The following is a 22,299-nucleotide window of genomic DNA, read 5'->3' as shown; positions in this document are numbered from 1 at the left end:
TCTTATGGGTAGTCAAACACTGGCTTAACTCCAAAAGGACCTCAAAGCTGAACAAACAGGGTGAAAATGGGGCAGCCAAGCTTCAGTGTAAACAAACATGGGGAAAAAACCCCCTTAAACTCTGATTACATGATGCTTAACTTGGAATTGGTGGTTACAATTTGGGAGTTGCTGACCCTTCCCTGAAGCCATCCTCTCAGTTGTGCAGCAGCAGTCCCAAATCCCCCAAATACTGGGCAGCACCAGGAAGGACATTGAGAACAGGGCAAAGATACAGAAAAGATTATAAATCCACGTTTTAAATATTGTGTGCAGTTCTGATCTCTGTAGCTGAAGGAGGATGTGGCAGACTCAGAGAAGGCCACAGAAAAGACAGAAAAAAGGCCACAGAAAAAGGTTATGACAGCTTAAAAAAAATAAAATATATATATATAAATCCTGAAGATACCAGTTCAGAAATATAGCTCCAGAAATCCTGCAAATTCAAGGGTAAATCATCACTTGTCTGTACCTTCCTGAAGATGCCCAGATCTAAAGAATCTTTTAAAGTTATTATTAGAATGTGGTACATATAGTTTTCTATACAGATATTAGTACTGGAGAGCAGCAGTGTCACTTTAAGCTGTCTTGCTGATCCAAGACAGTATTTGATGAAGACCCACAGTACTTGCATATTATAGTTCACTGAAACAATCTTTGAGTGGCTTTAATCTGTTATTCTAACAGATGCACTCTGGCCTTTGTACTGCTCTATAATAATATGTGAATATTGTATGTTGGCCAAGTTAGCAGGAGGTTTCCCACAAAAGCTTAACTGTTTCGATCAACAGGCTGCCAGGAACAGAACCTGGATCAGGTTAGGTCTGTGGATTACATCTAAAGGGTATTCCACCACTGGTAACTGAAAATGAGCAAATTTAGGAGATCCCTGTGTCTTCCTCAGAACTTCTTTAAAGTTTCAGAAGTGGGGAAAAAAAAATGTTGAACTATGCAGTTAAAAAAAAATGGCAAGCGAAGACACAAGGAGTGGACCAGTTCAAAACAATGTTCTCTCTAGCAAAAAAACAGGATCTGTTAGGAACTATGCCAGTAGTGCTATATTGATGTTTTTGCCTTTCTTTCAGACAGTCTGTTTTGATAAACAGAGAACAGTACCACAAACAGAAGAAAACGACCGAGATACACAAAAAAGCAAAAATAAACACAGTCTCTCAAAGCAGCAACATATTTTTGGCCAAACCTGACAGTGTGAAGAAATTAAAGTTGTTTTTGTTATCCTCAGGGTTCAGATACACTTTTGCATAAAGATCAGGAGTTCCTCGAGCTGTTGTAAATAAATGCTGCCTGGGGAGTGGAATGCTGCTTCTCACATGTGCATGAGGTCCAGGGTGCAGGGAAACTTTATGAATCTCCGGTGTAAATACTTTCAAGAGTCACTTTGTGTAGCAGAAGTTTTCTGATAATTGTGTGCTTTCAGATCGCAAATTCCCAAAGGGAACCTATGGATGCCTACCTTCAGTAGGAGCTGCTTGGGAATAACTGAGATACACAAGTCCTGGCCTACACTCAGAGGAACACACACTTGGGGCTTGGAGGGATTTTGCGAGGGGATATTACCCACACCAAAGGGGGGTTATTAACACACAGATGCAGCACCCAAAGGTATTTGTGATTTGGAAAAGGAAGAATCATTTAGGCTCGCCTTAATCTTGCATTCCTCCTTAGACATCTGAGTTTGGTTGTTGGTAGGGACAAGAAACTGGGCTACAGGAACTCCAAATACAGTCATCTTTGTGTCCTTGTTTTGAGATAGGTAAAGAAACAAAGGTGCTACTCATGCTCAGACTGACTTTCATTTTCTCTGATTCTGGAGTTCTATGAAGAACTACAGCAAGGCTTGAAAACATTCCCCTAAACTGATGCTGCTCTTCAGTGAAATGTTGTTGAACAGAAGTGCAATGATTAACTCTTACAGTATGAAAATACTTTGCATTTACCCAGACTGTCCTTATCTGCAGAATATTGATGCATATGCCCACATCTGTGTTGAAAGTGCCATTTCAAGTTAAGTCACCCACAAATTAACAGGCAGGTTTTCATCTTACGCAAACTGTATCTAATATGGAATTACAAGGGGTCTAAAATGACAGATCTAGTCCTAAAGAACAAGTGAAAATGCTTTCAGTTAAAACTGAATGACCATTTACTTACCTTGTGGTACCTGGCGAAATCATGATATTAAAAAGGTTTTATTTTGACATTTTGCACAAAATAAACCTAGGGTTTTTCCACTAAAGGAAAAAAGTATGATAGAGTATCAAGAACTGTTAGGGTTGGAAAAGACCTCTGGGGATCATCTAGCCTAAGACCCACAGAACTATGCTGCCAACTAGCGTTGTTATCAAAATTCCTCCAAAAAAATCAAGGGAAATTTTACATTTTGAAATATGAAAGGTAGTTATTTCTTAAATTCTGCTTGAACAGATGCAGAATGACAGGTTCTTGATTTGAGATTTCCTGTACATACTAAAAAGTGATTGTACACTTGATACAAATTTCACAAGAGCTGATGTCCAGCCTCAGTTCTAATCTACATCCTTTCTTTGGTTACTGTAAAATAAATGACATTTACTTTTCAATATTCTTTCATGCAGTAAGAAAGACAGCTAGCAGAGATCTGAACAATTAGCCATTTCATCACTATAAAACTTACTTCAGACTGTTTTACATTCCTGTTACTGTTTAGGAGCTTAATAATTTAGCTTTTTAATTCTTTCAACCCATCTATAAGCAAATGCTTGTTATCATTCTTTGGATCTTGAAAGACAATGGATGTGATCAAATCTGGGCCACAGTCCAGACAAAAACTGTTTTCTATTCCCCCAGTTGTTTTCTATTCTCTTGTACTTCACTGTCTAACTGGGTCCTAACAAAAGTGCAAGTTTTGGAAAAGGGTTTTTTCCCCTAGGGAAGTTAGGCCAGTCTGACCTCCGCAAATTATACTGATCAAAGTGATGTACAGATTTTCAGAAATGCACACATACGTATGCTTTCAAAGTGTTTGTTCTGAGCCTGATATACCGCAGAGTCAATAATTCTCAAGAATTCCTCTGACTTCTTTAAGACAGAGTCTATATATACTTGCTATTTTTATTCAGTGTTTATCATTGTCACATGCTGCTATTTCACACACTCTTTCATCTACAATGGCGAGATAAATACCATCTGGTTATGCTAAAGCCTTCAGGCAGAATAATAAAGATGTAGATGTGTATATAATGCTCTTTCAGGTGCAAGAATGATAACAGTTCCCATGTCCCACAAGACCTGCCCCTTAACACCAGACCAAGTTGGATGTAAACTCTTAGGACATTTATTCAGCAGGGGGAAAACTAGGATCTCATTCTTTCTTCCCAAACTTGTTTCTACTTTTAACTTGATGATAGTGTAGTAAAACAGTATCAATAAATTCAATGCAAGGGTTTCCCCTCCTCCTTTTCCCTTCTAAACAGTTCTTAGAGAATTCAGTACCTGAGATGCACTTCAGCTGTGCCTCAGTGCGAATATGATCATTTGCATCTTATTCTAATGACCACAATAAATACTGTCTAGCAGCATGGTCCTCCCCAAGCAGGACCATGACATTCTGCCATTAATGATCTGGACAAGCCATCTTCAGTAGTGAGAGGGGAACAATCTGTGGGAAGTCACTATTCTTTGGAAAGGTTGCCATGTGCTGGAAAATTTCCACTGGAAATGTACCAAGATCCAAACTTGTTGTAAGGAAAAGTAATCAATAATGAATAAATGGTAGGAAAAAAATTGCATCCATTGGTCACAACTGGATGTGAAGCAACAGCAGAAAGCAACATCCCTGTCTAAAGCTAAACTAACCTTTGTCCCTGTCTAAGACCAATCAAATTTGATCTCTTCTAAAACAAACAACTTGCAGCTGGAAAATGCTAACAAAACATTAAAATGCATAAATAGTGACAAAAAGTTCAACACATTTGAAAGGATATACTATCATAATTTGCCTGCTCTAAAATGGCACCATGTTATCCGGTATGTCTGTTATTCACTGTCGTTCTGATGGTGAATGCCTATTTTCAGTTGCTAGTATACTATGCTTTGGTTTAATGTTGTCGTGCAAGTCAACATCATGATATTTAAGCTTGCTGGCCTAAATAATAAATAATTCCAATTTTTCAAAGAAAGACTGTTTAAACTAGAGTTGCATATTACAAAATTTGAAATGCAATTCACTTTTTCTTCAGAAGTTCTTTCCCATTTACAGTTTGCTAACACAAGTTATCAGACAAAGCATGATAGTACTCCCCATAATACCTAAAATGTTCCTTTTAACCTGCTTTGTTTACTGCTGAAGACAGCAGCCAAGAGCTGACCATGTCCTAGGTTAGTATGGGTTTTTCCAAAAGTGGTACAGGTCCTTCTGAGGTTGAGATTTATAGAACTGAAAGTAAAATGTATTTCAAGAAACACACTATATCTATGTGGAATTCAGATTTCATTCACATGGGAAATGGCATAGTATGGGAAATGAAGTCCTCAAGTAAAGTTGTGTTTATCAGAAGTTTGTTTTCCATGTAATAAATTTCAGTCAGAGTTGCTAGATTCAAAAAGACATGTCAACCTTATCTTTTAAAAATTACCAGGATTGCACTGCCATTTTATTCCGATGAGAATGAAAAACAAAATTCTCAACCAGCACGGACACAAATATGAAGTAATATGTCCTTTTCATGCATGCATAACACATTTTAGTATTGCAAAAAAGCAATAATGCTAAAAAATGCTGAATGCATAAGTATGCCTAATTCAATTCTTGTTATATTTCTGAACACACCAGTTGTTAGACTTCTGGATAACAAATGGTGAAATGATCTTGATCTCTTATAACAGAAATTGTTTTTCTCCCATTTTGTGTCTGGAGAGCCAAAAAGAATGACAACTATGTTCCACACTGTAATTTATAAAGTGTTCTTAATCTACATAATTTATATTATATGGAATACATGTGACTGCCACAATCACATGGAATGCCCTGGATAGATATATAATTTATCTGCTCTGTAATGGGTAACAACTGGTTGGCTGTACTTCATTCTGTATTACTGCCTTGTATTTAGCCAAGGCCGAGACACTAATTATCCCAGCCCTAACAGTAAGTCTGGCTGAAAGATACGCCTGGACTGCCTGCCATGGAGGCTCCAAAAGGCTGGATGTGGAGTAGCCATCCCAAAACGCCTGATTATTGTTTGACTCCAGACACAAGAAACAGCCAACAGGGAAATTCAGTTTGTTGGTTCCCTTTCCATAATTATATCATGTTTCATGCAAACTTCAATAGGTGAAGAGGTCTTATAAGGAATTTGAACATTTGCCATCTTATCGTTAGGTAATGACATTTTAATAGTTTAATTAACCATCAGGCAGTGAGAAGTTCAGTATGAGAATGGCTGTAGCTGCATAATAATTAAGTCATGAAACAAGATATGCTGCAGGGAAGGAGAAACAATCCTACTTGTTTTGAGGGGGTCTTAAGAATTGTTGGGTGATGGGACAAGAGGGAGACTGCCCAGTTCAAAGGGTACTGTAAAAGAGTCATAAGGCACTTAAAAAATATTTAAAAACTTTAAATAATTGAAATCACTTTGGATATTTAACCATAAAAAATGTCCATTAGGAACAAACTGTGCATAAAGTAAAACCATCCTAAGATCTTACAGTACTATACAAGTGCTAACAATATACAGTGTTAACAGTTTTGTTGCTCACCTATCCAAAAGAATATTAAACAGGGTGAAAATGTAAAAATAGACAATTGCAGAATTTCTAATCACATAGCACCTGGAAGTAGTTCATGTGCTAATGAAGGAGTTACACTTGCTAATGAAGTGACATGGAAACAGCCACACTACAAACTATTTTTAGCAGCAGAAGGAACAAGTCCCAGTGACATTGGGTGAGCCAAGAAGCAGGGACTTAGCTAAGACATATCCTCCAGGTCCCTCAGTCAACACTTGTTCAAAATTCTGAACAGCTCTGTGGAACTACCGTGGCTTTTTTTTCCCCCACGTGGTATCAGTAGTTTTTGTAAAAGACTCAAAAGTTCCACTTTGAGCCAACTAGCAACAGAAAGTCAGGCACAGATATGGCTGAGTAACACATCAACTACAAATGGAAAGAAAGATGATATCTGGCCCTCCAGTAGCAGTGCAGGTAAATGAATTATGTAGAAAAAAAAAGTTATCTACCAAGCATAATAAACAGCAAACCCTGAAGTGCTCTGTCCCAGAGTTTTCCCCTATAGAAACCCCAGCACTTGTTTTCTGGTTAGATTACTCAAGGAACATAAAACTAATTTACCTGATTCTCTTAAGGTGCTGTAGGTGGTTTAAAATACTACAGCAAGTGAAGCCTGCTTCCATAAAATGCTGTTAATTGTTTGTAAGGTCACTGGGTATGTGTAGCAAATTGAAAAACTGCCAGTAAAATACTACTACTACACATTTTCCCTTTAAAATACACATTTCAGCAATTTGATGTACATATGTACCTGTACACATATGTAGCACAGCAGAGGGAATTGAGGATAATGCCAAATCCCAGTGCTAGAAGAAACACGAAGGTAAATGGCACCTGCTGCCTATGGCTCCAAGTTTACTTTGACTCCAAAGACCACTTGCAGAATTGGAATAGGGAAGGGGAGGGCAGGAATGTCACAGGTAACTATAGTAAGGCCTAGAAGAACGATGCCCTACTAAATGATGGTAAGATGGTTGAAGCACTGTGGAGATTACCTTCAGAGCATTACAAAGCACCTGAGGTTGATTCTGTATATGAACAGTTCTGTATATGGCTGTAGCCTGTCTAAAAGACATCAGTCAACTCACCTGTCATAGATGGTGCCAGCTTCCTTTGCCCTTTGTGGTCCACAGTACCTTCATAAGCTACAGTCACATCATACACTGCATCCAGATAGTCTTTCATTGTGTCAATGGCTACATGAGTTGCCTTCACGCGTGGTGTCAGCACATGCTTTAATATAGCAAGTCCTAGAGGGAAAAAATCAAAAATTACAGTATTTGAAAGGAAAGTGGACTACATTCACAAAAGGAACATCATGCCAAGGAAGTTCAGGCATCTCCACTCAAAACCACAAAAGGTTCAATCTCAACTCTCAGTTGAGAGAATGTTCATGTGTGTACACTGCATATGCTCTACTGAACACATGTCGAAGATGAAACAGAAATCCCAAAGGATATTAAGGAGAGGAAGGCTGCTCAACAAAAGAGCCCTTTTTATAGCTCCTGCTCCAGAAGCAGCAATGGTTTTAATGTGGCTCATGAGTGACAAAACAGCACTTCTCTTTACTGTTTATGTGTGCCCAACTGAGGTTAAAAAAAAGAGTAAATTAGCTGAGAAATACTAAACACACAGGCATCACCTCCTGAAATTCTGCATCAGAAACAGATTTGGCATGTGAGGCATAAGCACAGAGAATTTTAAGCATGCCTAATGCTCATCCAGCATTTTACTTCCCAAGGACAAGCCAATTTAGAGAACATACTGAATCCTAATCTACTCACAGTCCTAGCAGAAAACTTAGCGGGGGGGGGAAATACAGCACTGAGAACCAAAACTAAGGAGGAAATCTTCTCTGCTTCCCTGCAATAACCTATTACAATTGATTTGGTTACTAACAAATTCATAGTGAGAGAAATCAACTGTTGTCTTTAACTTTTCCAGACCAAGACACATAGACTGGTATGACAAGGACAAAAGAACGTCAGGTTTAATGTCACTCTGCAAGTCTTAACAGCAGTATTTCCATTTTTGCTTCAGTTGACCACTTCCACCAGAGCACACTTTAGAACATAAAAATACACTGGGCTCAAAATTATAGAATTGATTCTGTTTCCAGAATTTTAATACACAGTGACTTTCAAAATGAAAACAAGCAAACCAACAAAACCAAACCCAAAACCTTTTCATGACCTGGACACAACTCTTCCATGCTTACTTGAAAGGGCTTCTAGAAAAAAAAAAATCACACTATGCAAAAATTGTCACTATTTTGCTATAGGATATCTATCTTTCCAACAGAGAAGATAGAGAAGTATTGGAATAAAATTCTGGTTTTTCCTTTCTAGCCTATTTTTCATTGGTTTACTCTTCAGTCCATTTTTAAAGAACCATCCACTGGTGCTATTGGTTCCTGATAGATGATGCAGAAATTTTTCTAAACAAAAGTATTGTGATATTGCTTTTGATATCTTTCTGCTTGCAAAATCAATTCAAAGGATTACATATTATGTCCCAATTTTGTACTGAATTCCCTTGCTGGGCAAAGCATATTTTGGTCTAAAATTATGAAAATATCTACTCATCACTGTAAGACAGTTTCTAAACTGCTCTAACATTCTTAAGAGTTGAAAATTTCAGTATAAATCATTATCTTGATTTCTTAATATTTGCTAAGAATCTCCTTGACTGAACACAGAGATAAAAGGGTGTTTACTAGCACTCCTTCTGAAGTCATTGTTCTATGCTTTACTGGCAATAGCGATAACTGTCTATGCAAAATGTTATATGGATCATGTAAATATTTTGAAGCATAACATGGTGGTAGTGTTTTCTTAGCTTGTGAACTGTTACATCAAACATCTAATTATGTTATGTTTCAAAATGTTTATGCTGTAAATGAAGCATTGAATATTCTAGTGTTTTGTCAGCAACTCTATTAGTGTTGACATTACACTCAACACAACTCTTGTTCAGCCAAATTCCCAAACTTATTCTAAAAACACTATAATTCCTTTCCTGCCCAACTCATCTTCCCCTTAACCAAACTGTTACTGTAAGGAAGAAAAAGCGAAAATATCCTTCAGTGAGAACTGAATCCTCTAGACAAATTATTAATTATTAATCTGTGACTATTCACTGCATAGTTTTTCTTAATTCATGGCCAATTTTGGTGATGAAGATGGTCAGTGACAACCTGTGAAGTGCAACTGTAGAATAAGCCACTCTTACTCCACATGCTGCCAGTGAACTCTTGAGAATTTAAGGACAAAATGAGTATGTATCTAAATAAAATCAATAAAGTCCATAATTCATTATTCAGAAATACTGACAAACTGAATGTAGCAAGTTCAGCACATCTTTTTAAAGAATCTGTTTTATAAAAACATTACCACACATTCTTGCAATTACTTGATGATCTCTGCTAAAATCAACATAACAGATTTTAAATCCAAGTAGTTACAGTATAGTTACCTTGGCAAGCTGCCTGCATCCAATTCACAAAACACACTGTGCTTAAACTGTTTTTAATGTTGTGCAATACTAAGTTAGAACCTCCATCACAGTATTTGAGGTCATGATATTTTACTTGAAATGCCAAAGAAAATGAACTGGATACTACTAATAATGTAATACTCTACCTTAAAATGCTATAGCTTTGCTCTTCTAACTTTCGATTGATAAACAGACATAAAAAAAAAAAGTGAAAACCTGAAGAAATATGATGAGCAATGATACTTCAAATATCATACATTTACTACATCATAGTAAGATGCAGAATTACTTCAGAAAGTCTGCAAGAAAACTGAATGAAATAAAATAATTACTTTGGCAAATACAAAAGCCCAAATCATTAACATCTATAGAACTGCATTTTACATCTAAACACAAAAAACCTAAAAAGCCACCAAACAAAACATTATTTATCTAACCCCTCAGGGTGAAGCTACATATAATAGTAGCTAAGTACAACTCTATGAAGAAGACTGCTCTTCCCTTCATCTGCTCACAGAGCAGTTCAGTACAGGGAGGCCATCCACATTTTCAAACTTGGACTTCATTAGTCATATTTGTACCCCTGATGTGCACACACTACATTTTTAAATGAAAACAACAAAAAACCCTGGCTCTAAATTAAGAATACTCTCTGCATTACATTAGCATGACTACATTTCATCAACAAAAGTTATGTGCTCACTGAAAGTGGATGTCAGAATTAGTTTGAGGGATTTTTCCCCCCTATAAAACCACGTACTTGAAAATAACACAAAAACTGGAACCAGGGTGAAAACCTTGAAAAATTGAAAATTGATTTCAATACCAGTTAAATCTTTCCTTTTTCATGTGAATGTGTATGCAGTGATGATATTAGACTGAAAGCTTTGCAGTTATGCGTGCTGTCCCAAATACTGACCCAACTCTGAGTTCCCACTAGCTTTCTGGAACGCCTCCAGTGATTGAAGCTTTACTTATTGAAACCAGAGTTAGACTCATAAAATAACATATGGTGGGAGAGCTCATCCATTTGTATTCCATTGACTTACATAAATAGGACTCAGCTGATGGCAGTATTAAAAAACTGCATGCTCTTGTAAAAAGTGTTTTTCTTTTACCACGAACTAAAGTACAGGAAATGCAAGTAACCTCGGGAAGAGTATAACCATCCCACAGCAAGACATGGGAGACACCACACCTTGCTACACTTTCTTCTGTCATGGGTATCTACAGAAATACAGTGTAGCTTCTTGTTTTTCTAAACTTAATTTCTAGGGATGACTTTTAATAACAGAAACCCTTTCTTCATCCTAACAGCTGGTGTCTCAAATGCTACTCAAGGTCCATACTCCACTCTTTTTAAAAATTATATTCTCTTTTCCGTATCTCAATGTGCACTTTTAGAATAAGCCTGCTTACATGGAAGTATAGAAAAAAAGATCACCAAAAGCTACTTTCTTTAAAGACAGTTCCAAACAACATTTATGGATATTAAATACTTTGTATTGCTTTAGAATACAATCTAAAACTAATGCCAACTGAAAGGGAAACATTTTCGATTAGCTCAGTTGAAACACCTCTTTTTTATACGACCTGTAAAAGCAATTCTGAGATAAGCATATCCTGCACAGAAAAACATCTTAGCAGAAAGCACGATATTCGTCAAGATAAACTCAGCATTAAAAAACACTTACATTAGCAACTTTTCTACATAAAAGCAAGAAAGATAATAAATGAATACCTGAAATGTTTGCCTGATTAAATGACCCTTGTTAGAAATTAAACCTTAATGCAAAATTCCATAAATGCCTTTTTCCAGGGAAGATTGTTTTGTCTTCGTTCAGCAAAAATAAGCCAAGTTAAATTTAACAAGCTTCTGATCCCTTTGGTTTTGACTTTTAAGAGTTACTAATATTATGAGTAGGAGGGTTTTGGATTATTCCTATTTGTTTTCAATTGTTTAAAATACCATTTCTTAACATTTGGGATAAAATTCATACTATAAAACCTAAGAAATTTGTGGTTGTTTGGGGTGTGTTATACAGGGCCATGAGTTGGACTCAATGACTCTGATGGGTCCCTTCCAACTTAGCATATTCTATGATTCTATGACTGACTACTACAAAATGATGAGAAATCTACTACATGGGTACATATAAATGGAATAAATTTTATACCAGAAGCTGCTACAAAAAATAATAATCATGTATTTTGTGGGGTTTTATAGATATTTGGTTCTATAGTCCAATACCATTAAAAAGATCCAAGCTTAAAAGATTCACAGTTTGAATGAGATACAATAAAAATTACCACTTCTATCATGACAAGATTAGTTAAATCCCCATGAAAATATGAGTGCCACCTAAAAATTGATACTATTCAGCAATTCAAGCCCACTAACTAGTGTGGGACAATTCCTGCACTTTTAAGATGCCTAAACTCATATATCAGAGCCTGAAAGGGCTCACCAATATGTAAGTCAACTGAATGACTGCATCACATTTGAAGACAGGAATCACATTAGCTGGCTACTCTCACACAATGGAAAACGAAAGCGAACTTGATTGCTGTCTATATACTTAAATACTGGAATACGGAAAGCAAAAGCTTAGGAGACAAGGAGCAAAAACACATGACATCACATTCTTAGTTGTTCAAGAGAGGAGAAGAAGAAATATTTGATTACAAGAATGTTGCAAGACATCCCATTAGAAACACAGGCATTGTCAACCATGCTGAAACAGAGAAAGAGAGAGCCCATCCTGGTAGCAATTGCTGGAATCATCTTACCCAGACACCTGCTTTCCACCAGGAGAGGACAACTAGGTGTATCAGGTTCAAATCCAGCTACATGGCATACATCTCCTTCAGCTTGGAAGCCTCTAGCTAATATTCTGGCAACAGCTGGCTTATGCAGTTTGCTGTAGCTGTGAAATTCCAGCAAATACTGTTATTTTGGCCAAATAACATAAATACCGGAATAATTTTCTCAACTTGTTCTATGAATAACTCCTACATTAATCCTACCACAAATAACCAAACAACTTAGTTTTAGAGGTAATTTTTTCTTCTTTTTTTTAAACTTCAAGAGTAGCATTTTTCCTTTCCCAATGCAATCAAACAAACATATTCTGTGTTTAAAATACTTCCTGGTCCATCTGGGGTAAGAATCTGATCTGACTGGAATCTTCTGCCACTTGTAAAATGTGTAGAATGAGTAATCTTTGAGTTTCTGGGGGTACTAGCATTATCCCTCGATGACAACATTTTCAGTCATCACAGTAAAATCAGTATACCTGGAAGTAAGCAACTTTCTGTTGCTTATTTTCACTGAATACAATTGTGGACAGAACTCACGATGGAGTTCAAGCTAATTAGAGTTTTGCTGTGTCAAACTGATCAGTGCCTGAAGGTTGATACACATGTCAGACTCCAACATGAAAACCACATATATTAATCCCCTAATTTAGGGGATTAATTAACTCTAATCAATGTTACCTCTAGATGTTTTTGGCATTCTTTGGTTTTAATAAACAAAAAAACCTGGCAGTACATTTAACTTGAACTTAGCAAAGCAGTTAATGACAAATTTGAGAAAAGAGGCCATGGATTTAATTTATTAATGTACAGTATCATTTATTGCTTTCTAAAAATAGTACAGTTCTACTCCTTCCCTACAAGTTTCTCTGTGTTTGATGGCCTTCAGCCTCAACTTAATCATTCAGATCTACCCACATCTGTTGGACTTACCCTGTATATTTGATTTCCTTGTGTTTCAGAAAGAGGGAAATCACCTGCTCTTGCTAGGACTCAAGATCTTGTGTAGAACCCGAGTCCTACAGCAAAACAAACTGTTACATGAATTATTATCAGCATTTTTTGAAGTTATTCCTCTATCAAGGGTGACCACAAGCACCTGTAAATTCTTTTGCTGTTTGCTACCTTTCCATCCTATTCACAGACAGATAAGATTTATTTATATATTCATACCAATGAGGAAAGACATAATAGTTGAAATCAGCAATGTCAAAATATTCTGTTGTTTGTCAACCCAAGCTATTTTTTAAATTCACTTTACATTTCTTTTTGTTGAACTGGTCCTAGGACCAACTGTAAAGAGCCTGTAACTGTGTCCAAAACTAGTGTTTACATAAAAAGACCATCACGATACGAGATGCAGCTCATTAACTGGTCCCACTAAGAGCAGGTAATTAAGTTCAGCCCAACAGTTCTGCCTAAACCAACGATCCTTTATTCTAGATGAGGATCCAGCTCATGGACAGTAAAAGTAAACAAAAATTCCACAAAACTTTTTTATATTTCCTCTCTGCAAAACTAACAAAGTACATACACACACAAATGTAAAACCCAGTATTTCAGACAGCATGATAAACATGAGTTATGCTTGTGCCCTGTGCTCTAGGAATAGTTTTGTTATCTTTGGGAGTAATAGCTCTGGTTCTATCATCAGTTTCAAGTTTAATTCTTCTTAATTAAACCACTATTTCCAATATTACACTTGCACTATTTTTTCAACATAAAATTGGGCCAAAATGTAGGAAAAAAGCATTATAAAGCTTACATTTCAAGGTATAAAACAAATAAAAAAATTCCTCTACATGTCTGTAAAGCCAACCCTGAAGCACTGTGCTCTGTAACTAATATACTAAGATGACAAGACTAAATTATTAGACTTTATTATATCCCCATGAAGAATGAAGTGCAATTTTAAACTGTAAGTTACAGTATGTCCTCATTCCTCTCATTGACAGAACTACTGGGCATTACTACCCTTCCTAAAACTGTAGGAAATAAGAAGCCTCCAGGATCTTTCAGACAAGTGTGGAATCATGTGTTTTTAGTTCAGCTGAGTATGTAACATAACAGTGCTCACACACTCACAGGGAGCACAACCAGCACAACATGTAGTGACTGACTGGTGAGGCCACGGTTCCCATGTTGCAGCCACAGGATCCAGCCCGGACTGTGGTGGCACTGGGGTTCCTGCATGGAAGCCGCAGGCCCAGGGCCAGCAGTGCTGTGCAGTAGCATGGTGGGACCCTGGGGAGTTGTCATCACATCCTGCCAGCTGCCATGTGGAATTCCCCATCCTCACAGCTCCCTGGTGTACTGGTATGTGCCTTGTACTGGTATGGGCCTCGTGGACCAGTCTTCAGAACAGTTTGGCAGCAGCTCTCGGTGTCAGCCATCCTGCTTCTCAGCACGCTTGTATGAGGGATGCTCCAGTTCAAGGGAGTTTCTACCTTTGTGTGAACATGCAGAGGAGCAGGGTTCTGCGCAGACTGCTTCCCATTTTCTCCACATAACAATAAGACCAACCATAAAAGAATTTTGCAGTGAGGAAAAGCAGATCTAGAGGATTCTGCACTAGAATTGGCGATGTTTCTTTTTTGATAACTATTTGTCATGGGAGTTTTTAAAAGGAGTAATCCTACAAAATAAAAGCAGACCAATACTGGAGAGAAGAGCACTAGGAGAAAAAAACAGGTGCTCTGAAAGTACAAAAGCAGTGTTTTACTGTTTTGCAGACTGCAGAGATATAATTAAGAGGTGAATTAAAGTAATAGCAATAAAAATCTTTTCCCTGAGAAAGGAGGAGAGGAAAAAAATCCCTATCAAACACCACCTCCCCCCAAACACTCAAAGAACCGCCAAGCTAAATGAAACATTTGACTTTCATTTCCGACAGGAAACTGAAGCAATGAACAAATACATTATGACTTAAGCTCTCCTGCTCATACACGCAAACAAATTCCATTCTTCCCAAGGAGAAGAAAAGTATGTATCCTTTTGGAGAAGAGCTAACAATACTTAATAAATTGATGATATCAACAGGCTGATTCACATACTTGTGAATTCATTTCAGTGTGTCACAGGAATGAATTTACCAGACCTATTTGTTATTCTTTGTTTACCTCCAGAGTGAATTATTTCACTTTTGGTCAACAGGAAAAAACAAAACCAGGAAACATGTTCACCGAACATGTTGAACTTAGAGTTTACATGTATTGTGTATATGATGTCAAAAAATATAAAAAAGCTTGGGACCCTTGGCTTTTTGTGAGCCTTTCCAAAGATGAAGTAATTCCATCTGTGGTTATAGAGACAATGCCAACAACCAAAGTGACTTCAGAATAAAGTTCAACCAAGAGAAGGTTGAGACTGGAAGTTGAGAGAGGAAGAAAACCAAAATGCCACAGGAGTATTAATGCTAATTAAAAATTAAGTGATGGAAGACTTTTTCTTTTAAGGTACAACCATCACTATGCAAAATACTCTTTATATTGGCTAATAACTGGAATTGGAGCTACAATATCAACTTAGGTGGAACAGCCCTGATTCAGTGCAGGTAATTCCTACAACCTTGAACGAGAAAATAAATACACAGATATAGGCAGAAACTATGGAGAGCCTTCTGGAATATTATTACTCTTGCACAATGTGAAATGCATGAAAATATCTGTATATAAGCTACTATAATCTTACTTTCTGGTAAGAGAAACACTAGTTTATGCTATTTTAACCCTTTAAATACCAATCAGGCAGGTTTAATAGTCCAGTTAAGGTGAGGTTATCTTCAGATTATATAACAATTTTATATAATATATATTAACACTGTAACTAAGAATTATTTCAAGACTTATTTTGCTTACCTTCCTTTTCAGCAAATGATTGACTATCTGCAATGACTTTTGGTATTTCTGGATTGTAACGAGTCCCCTCTGGAAAAATCACTAAATACATCTGTGGGTTTAAAAAGAAACAAAACAGACAAGTTCTTATAATAAATGTAAACTGATTGCTTTTACAGAAATTATCAATACTTGATAGGTCCATATCGTAGTTAGCTCACACCACTGATTACTGTAAGGATCCAAAGAAAATCAGAATACTTGAGCTAAAATTTCCTAGCTCTAACAAACTTACTGTTCAAGGTTCAAAAATCATTTTCTTTGAAAATACACCATAGAAAGTAGTCCAGGTGATTTAGGAAAGGAGATGGCACTTGTCAACAAAAGTCAGCAAGTCAGGAGCAGCTAATATCAACAAGAGTATCAGTTTTAAGAGATTTTGAAAAGACAGGCAAGTATGTCACAAATGACTGAAATTTTTTTCTTTAATACTGCTCCTGCCTCTAGTCTTTCCTTATACTGAAATATACATTTAATTCCATCCATGATCAGCTACTTTACAAGCCTCTATGCCTCTCACCGCACTGGATATAAAATATATTAGGAACTGAAAATCATAGTTTAGTGTAATTTGAACTTTAAAGTCACATTCCTTTAAGCATGCATGTCTGCAAGGTTAGATTTCCCAAGTTAATTCATTCACTTGCCTGTTCAGCAACAACCTATAGGTTCCCAAATCATTACAGAGGTAATGATTTTGCCTAAATATCTGCATATCTGAGTGCAAAATTATGTACCCAAATAGGACCAGTCAAATGTGATGAATCTTTCATTTTCTTTGAAACAGAACAGAGGTTTCTTTCTTTTTTAGTGTCTGTGTCTTGCATAATCTCCTATAAACAAAACTGATGTAAAACATCATTTAAGCAGTGAAAATTTCATATTGGGGGTTCATCTGCAGAGGAGACATGGCCACAAATGGTAACTAGTGTGGAGCTGACACATTCACAGTGAAATGCCTACTGTGCCTACACTAACTTCTTAATCTCAAGAAATATTTGAAAGAAAAAGAGACTGTGGATTTATAAAACAGTCCAAGGAGGATTATCAGAGAGTAGATGAAGACACTGACAAGTGGGAGTCCACATCATGTAAAGACATCAAGTTGAATAAAAACTCAGAGAGAGACACACAGGAATCTAACTTTGCGCTTCTAGCCCACAAAACATCAAAGTATTGCACTGGTATTGCACTAAATAACTGCAGAAGAGCTAGAGAAGAGGCTGAATGCCAGAAGACAGGCCCCAGCAAGTAAACGGTCCAGAGTCAGCCCCAGCGAGGAAGGCTGAAAGATGTGCTAGAATTCAGAGATGGGAAGAAATCTAGGAAATGTGACAACCAGTGAAGGCAGCAGGAGATCAAGAAAGAGGAGAATTGAGTACACTGCCTAGAACCTGGCAGGGGAAAAAGAAAAAAGAATATGTTAAGAATGGGAAAACCAGTTCCAGTAGAGTGAAGAGAGCTACAGAAAAAGTGGCACTTGTCACGGCATGTTTGGGGGAGAACTGGCAGACTGCAGAGGCAGGTGAAGTCCAAGAATGTTCAAGGACAAGCAGAAATCAAAACAAGCCAATGTATACAAGCTGTATACAGATTTGGTGGGGAAGGAACAAAAGAAAATGTGTTTAAGAGTCAAGGTGCTTACATTTTTATAACAAACAGTAGTGTAAGTACAGGGACAAGTACAGGAATCCTCATACCCAGCTGTAGTCCACACTTTCCCCAGTCATCTATACATTTCGTCTATGAAGTACACTGTTCAGATATTTAAGTGACTAGGTAAAACTTTTCCAAGTAAGCTGGAAAGGACATAATATTCAAATCCAGATGCATTTTTTTTCGCTTTCATAGATGTGCTCTATTCAAATCACATAATTTGAATTCTTAAAATGGTACTTCAAGATGAGGTGTTCCACCCCCCTCCTTCCCCATCAAAGACTGTATGCTTAGCTCTGAAGGGTAATTCAGTGGCTGTAACAGGTAATAGAGCAAAGGAAGTTAAGCACACAGGATAGGAACACCATTCTTGGTACAGATGTCAGCACTTACAAGCATGCAACAATGTTACTGGTCTTCAAAGCAGATAATGTAACCACCAAAAGCTGATTACACAACAGGGAACAGTATCTACTTACTCCAGTCCTACATGTATAATACAAAGCAGGGATTGAAATTATACTTTAATTATTCTTGTAAACCTCTAAAATACAAGCAGCTAAACAGATTTGTTGACCAGAATCTGAATATCTCTGAATTGAAAGCATACCAACAAGACTGAGAAGAGGCCTTTGCTTTAAATTCAGTACATATAAAGCTACTATGTAGCTCACTAGGACTACTCTAACTGAGTAAAATTCATAAATGTAAATAGATTCCTACTTATATTCACATACAGTCCTGCACAAGACAAAGATATTCTGCCAGAGCAATTCAGCCTACCAGATCTATTTGTATGACTGGCTTTTCTCCCAACATGGGCAGCAAAAGTTAAATCCTTAAGCACTATTTCCAAAGACTGTAAATCTCTTCAGATTTTAATAAATAAATAAGCTCCCCTGAACTTGGAATAAGAACTGTTGAGGTGTAGAAGTATTTTAATTGCCCAGAAACACTAGCTGAAGGTAAGGCCATTTTTTAAATGGATTTTTTCAATTATGGCAATTAGCTACATAAAGTTACACACTTTATAGCAGTGGCTGCAAAGTACAGTGCTTGTGTTCAAAATGGCCTAGGCAGTTTCGGATTACAGTAGCCCCTGATTCGTTGAGACATTGATTTTAACCCAAGCACTAGGTCCCTATGTTCAGTTAGGTGGTACTTTCATGCCTGTTTCTACAGGATGGTTGCATGTCAATAAACTCTGTATCTCTCATCAGTTTGAAAGCTTCAAGGTGAACCTTTGAATCAGGATTCATTTAGTAGAACCCTGCTGATTCTTGTTGGAGTCAGAAAATCAGGAAAGAGGCAGGGGTTACCGGCAGTCCCCAGTGTAATGTCAGTGCACTTGCCACAATCCAAAATGAAATGAATGGAAGATGATAACTGCATTCACCCAAATAGCAATTCTATTCATTCCCTCAGCATCGTCGAGGTCTCCCAGGCAAAACCAAACAGCAACAGCACCAAAGGGGCTGTGCCTCCAGAATGGGGGGTAGGGTAGCCGAGGAAGTCCCTGCCATAGATCAGAGGGCCACAAAAGGAGCTGGGTGGAGCAGGGGAAAGCGGTCCAAAGCAACAGATGAGAGTCCCTGGAATACAGAACAACCATAAACATACAGGAAGAGAAGGTGACAAAGAGAAAAGCTGGCCAAGGACAGGGCTTTGGAGGGTGTCCTGGAGGAAACTGCTGCCATTCTGTAGAATAACATAGAGCATCAATAAGTGGTAACTACTGACTAAAGGTATCTTGCATTTACTGTGCTGTTGCCAGGTGACAAGGGGAAAACAAATATTTTCATTTACAAAATTCATATTATTGCATTCTGACAGCTAGAGAGACTCATATGTGTTTAGACCACTGCTTAGAAGGCATGTTTCTGGTGAATTGGATGCGAAACACTATCATTCAGATCAATAACCAAGATCAAAAAAGATAGGGTATGAGAAAGCCTACCTGGTATAATTGAAATGACATACAAAGGGTGATGTGGGGAAAGCAGGCAAGAACATCCATGATTTATAAGTTGTTAGGGATTTGCAAATTAGTAACTATATGACAAAGTAATTACAATAAGTCTTATAGCAGTTGTATTAATGTACCTGTCCCCTCCACGCTTTTATTGTTTGATTGGCGTTGCTTCGCATGACAAAACTGTGACTAAATGACAAAACCAAAACACATAGTAATCAGCTAAATATTGTTGTGCTAGTTTAAATCTCACATCTCAGAATGCAGATTTCCTACTCTCAGTGCATGATAAAAATAAATATAAATTACATTTTCATTTATCAAACTGAATAGTTTGCTGTTCAGAAGAGTTAACTTTCTTTATAAACCAAGTACATTGAGCATATAAAGTGTCAGCTGGATATATTGTTGCATTGAGAAACGCATTAATCTTATTACAGCCTACATTAAAACAACATTAATGCAGAAGTGCTCTTTAAACAATGTGACAGTCTGTGTTCTCATAACAAGACATAAGATTGCAATTTGTTAGCAATCAGTCAGACTTCATGGAATTTTAAACAAAATCACAGCGTTTCAAGTGTGTTTTACCAAGAAAAGGTTCAATAATGCACCATTTAGGTGTATAATTCAATGACAGTTTGGGAAGCAAAGTAATTGCCAAAATTAAAAAATGTATTAGTTCAAGATTCCCACTAAGGAAACATGAGTGCAACAGTGTTTCAGTCTAGTATCAAAATTTTATGCGCGTCTGATACTGCTGCGCTGCATCTGGGAAGATGGGTGGACCAGCTGCAAAGTGGAGGAAAAGGGGCTTTTAAGGCAGGCAGGTGGAAGTTGTAAGACAAGGTGGGCAGGAACATCATGCAGTCCCACTGTTACGGCATGAAAGGAGGCTTACCAGATCACTAATCCAGTTCTACTGTGAATGTAAGAGGCTAAGAGACAGTCTTACTCTTCCTATCAGTTTTAACTCCAATTTACTTGTAATTAAAAAAAAAAAAAAAAATCCACAGTGAAACAGTAAAGATCTTGCTACACGGAAGAGAACAGAAGACTGGTTCTGTCTTCCTATATGTCTTTAATTTCTTAATGGGAATAGGGATGGCTCCAGACAGACTGAACATTAATCATCTGGATTCTTTTGTTTAAATTGTATGTGCAGAGAAACTGTAAACAACAACATGACCCTTAACACAGATTCCTGTCCATCCCTACTCTATTGGTATATAAATCTTCCCTTAGCAGCTGAAAGGCCAGCTCTTCTCTAACACTACAATAAAGAAAGAACTCCACCACCACATACACGCAGAATGACTAAGCTACACCAGCTGCCCTATAAACTGAAGAAAAGCCCACCCTGAGCTACAGCATACAGTACATAAAAATTCCAGAGTAGTAGATCGGTTATTTTTGCATGAAGCTGATGACTTTAGGGCATACTTGCTTTACTGATCAAAATGTCTTTTATTTTAAAAGCTATATGGTTGCTCGTGAATGTCATGCTAAGTTGCAGAACTGCAAAGTATCTCCATGAATAATGGTGTAAGGAGACAAGTTATCATGTTCTTCTCAGAGTAGTAACTGCATGTTAAAGGCCATTTAATAGCATCTCCATTTAAATTCTCAGATAAAGCAGATTACAGAAAATTTAGTCTTCTCTCAAATGACAACTCAATGGCCTGTGTCTTTTACCCAAGCAGATGCAAATATTTGTCTCAGTAAATAGGCTTTTGACAGCTTTGGTTTTATAAAATTTGTCATTCCCTATATGGTTTGACTGAGAGATTTTAAACAGAATGAATGTCTGCAGCAACCCTAGACAGTATGAAGAAAATGGCAACAACTGCCTGGCATGCACATCCAGGTTCTGGGCCCATTTCCAACACCACCAACTTTACTCATTCAAGCCTCTCAATAAGCATAAGGCCAGTTTGCTTTTTGAACACAGACACATGCACAAACAGAAACTCTCTATCTCCAAAGAAGAAAAAAGAAAAGACTATTATGAATGTCAAAGCAGTCCATGCACTCCTTTTACCCAAAACCTCCTTTTACTCCAAAACCTCACCTTTTATAAGGTTTGACAATATGTGGAATCTAAATCCTAATCATACATTTTAAAATAAAATGAAAGTGTAACTGTTCTGTATCAAGGCTTGCTTAGTTGGTTTTTCTTAAGTTTAGCCAAAAAGGCAGAAAAATTTTAATACACAGCAAGTAATGGAAGCCAAGCACAGTGATGCTAACCACTGAGCCACAAACCATACAGGGAGTCATGAGAAAAGTCACTTGGCAGTAACAATCATTCTTCAAATAGAAAATTATCAAGAGTTTGTTTTGGTAATTTTTTTCCTCCTCCAGGCATATCAGACAAAGTTATTGTGTTCTTAAGATGTCACTGCCATTAGAAATGATTGACCATCGTGATGACTAATTAACATTTGGTAAGAATGGTTCTTGACTTTCAGAAGTCATGAGTGTCAGTCTCTGACAAGCACACAGTAGTCAAAATGTTGTCTTTTGAAACAAAGGGTTTCTCTTTTGAAATAGTGGTTTCTCAAGGAAGGTGCTACAGTTCATCTTCTCAGTCCAAACCCCTCGCTCTCTACAGAGAGGATCACAAAGTTCCTA

General features: G+C 37.2%; 1 protein-coding gene across 1 annotated transcript in view; it reads right to left on the bottom strand.

Moving 5' to 3' along the window:
- Positions 1 to 22,299, bottom strand: part of AGPAT5 (1-acylglycerol-3-phosphate O-acyltransferase 5) — a 54,381-nt gene that overhangs the window by 11,564 nt on the left and 20,518 nt on the right. Inside the window, 2 exon segments of the mRNA XM_008925856.4 lie at positions 6,918 to 7,079; positions 15,999 to 16,089. Of these exon segments, the coding sequence (XP_008924104.3) occupies positions 6,918 to 7,079; positions 15,999 to 16,089 (253 nt within the window).

This window comes from Manacus vitellinus, unplaced genomic scaffold (assembly GCF_001715985.3).
Source record: "Manacus vitellinus isolate BGI_N305 unplaced genomic scaffold, ASM171598v3 scaffold_11_pilon, whole genome shotgun sequence".
Taxonomy (NCBI): domain Eukaryota; kingdom Metazoa; phylum Chordata; class Aves; order Passeriformes; family Pipridae; genus Manacus; species Manacus vitellinus.
Note: the sequence above shows the minus strand (reverse complement) of the source record. Positions and strands in the feature narration are given on the sequence as shown.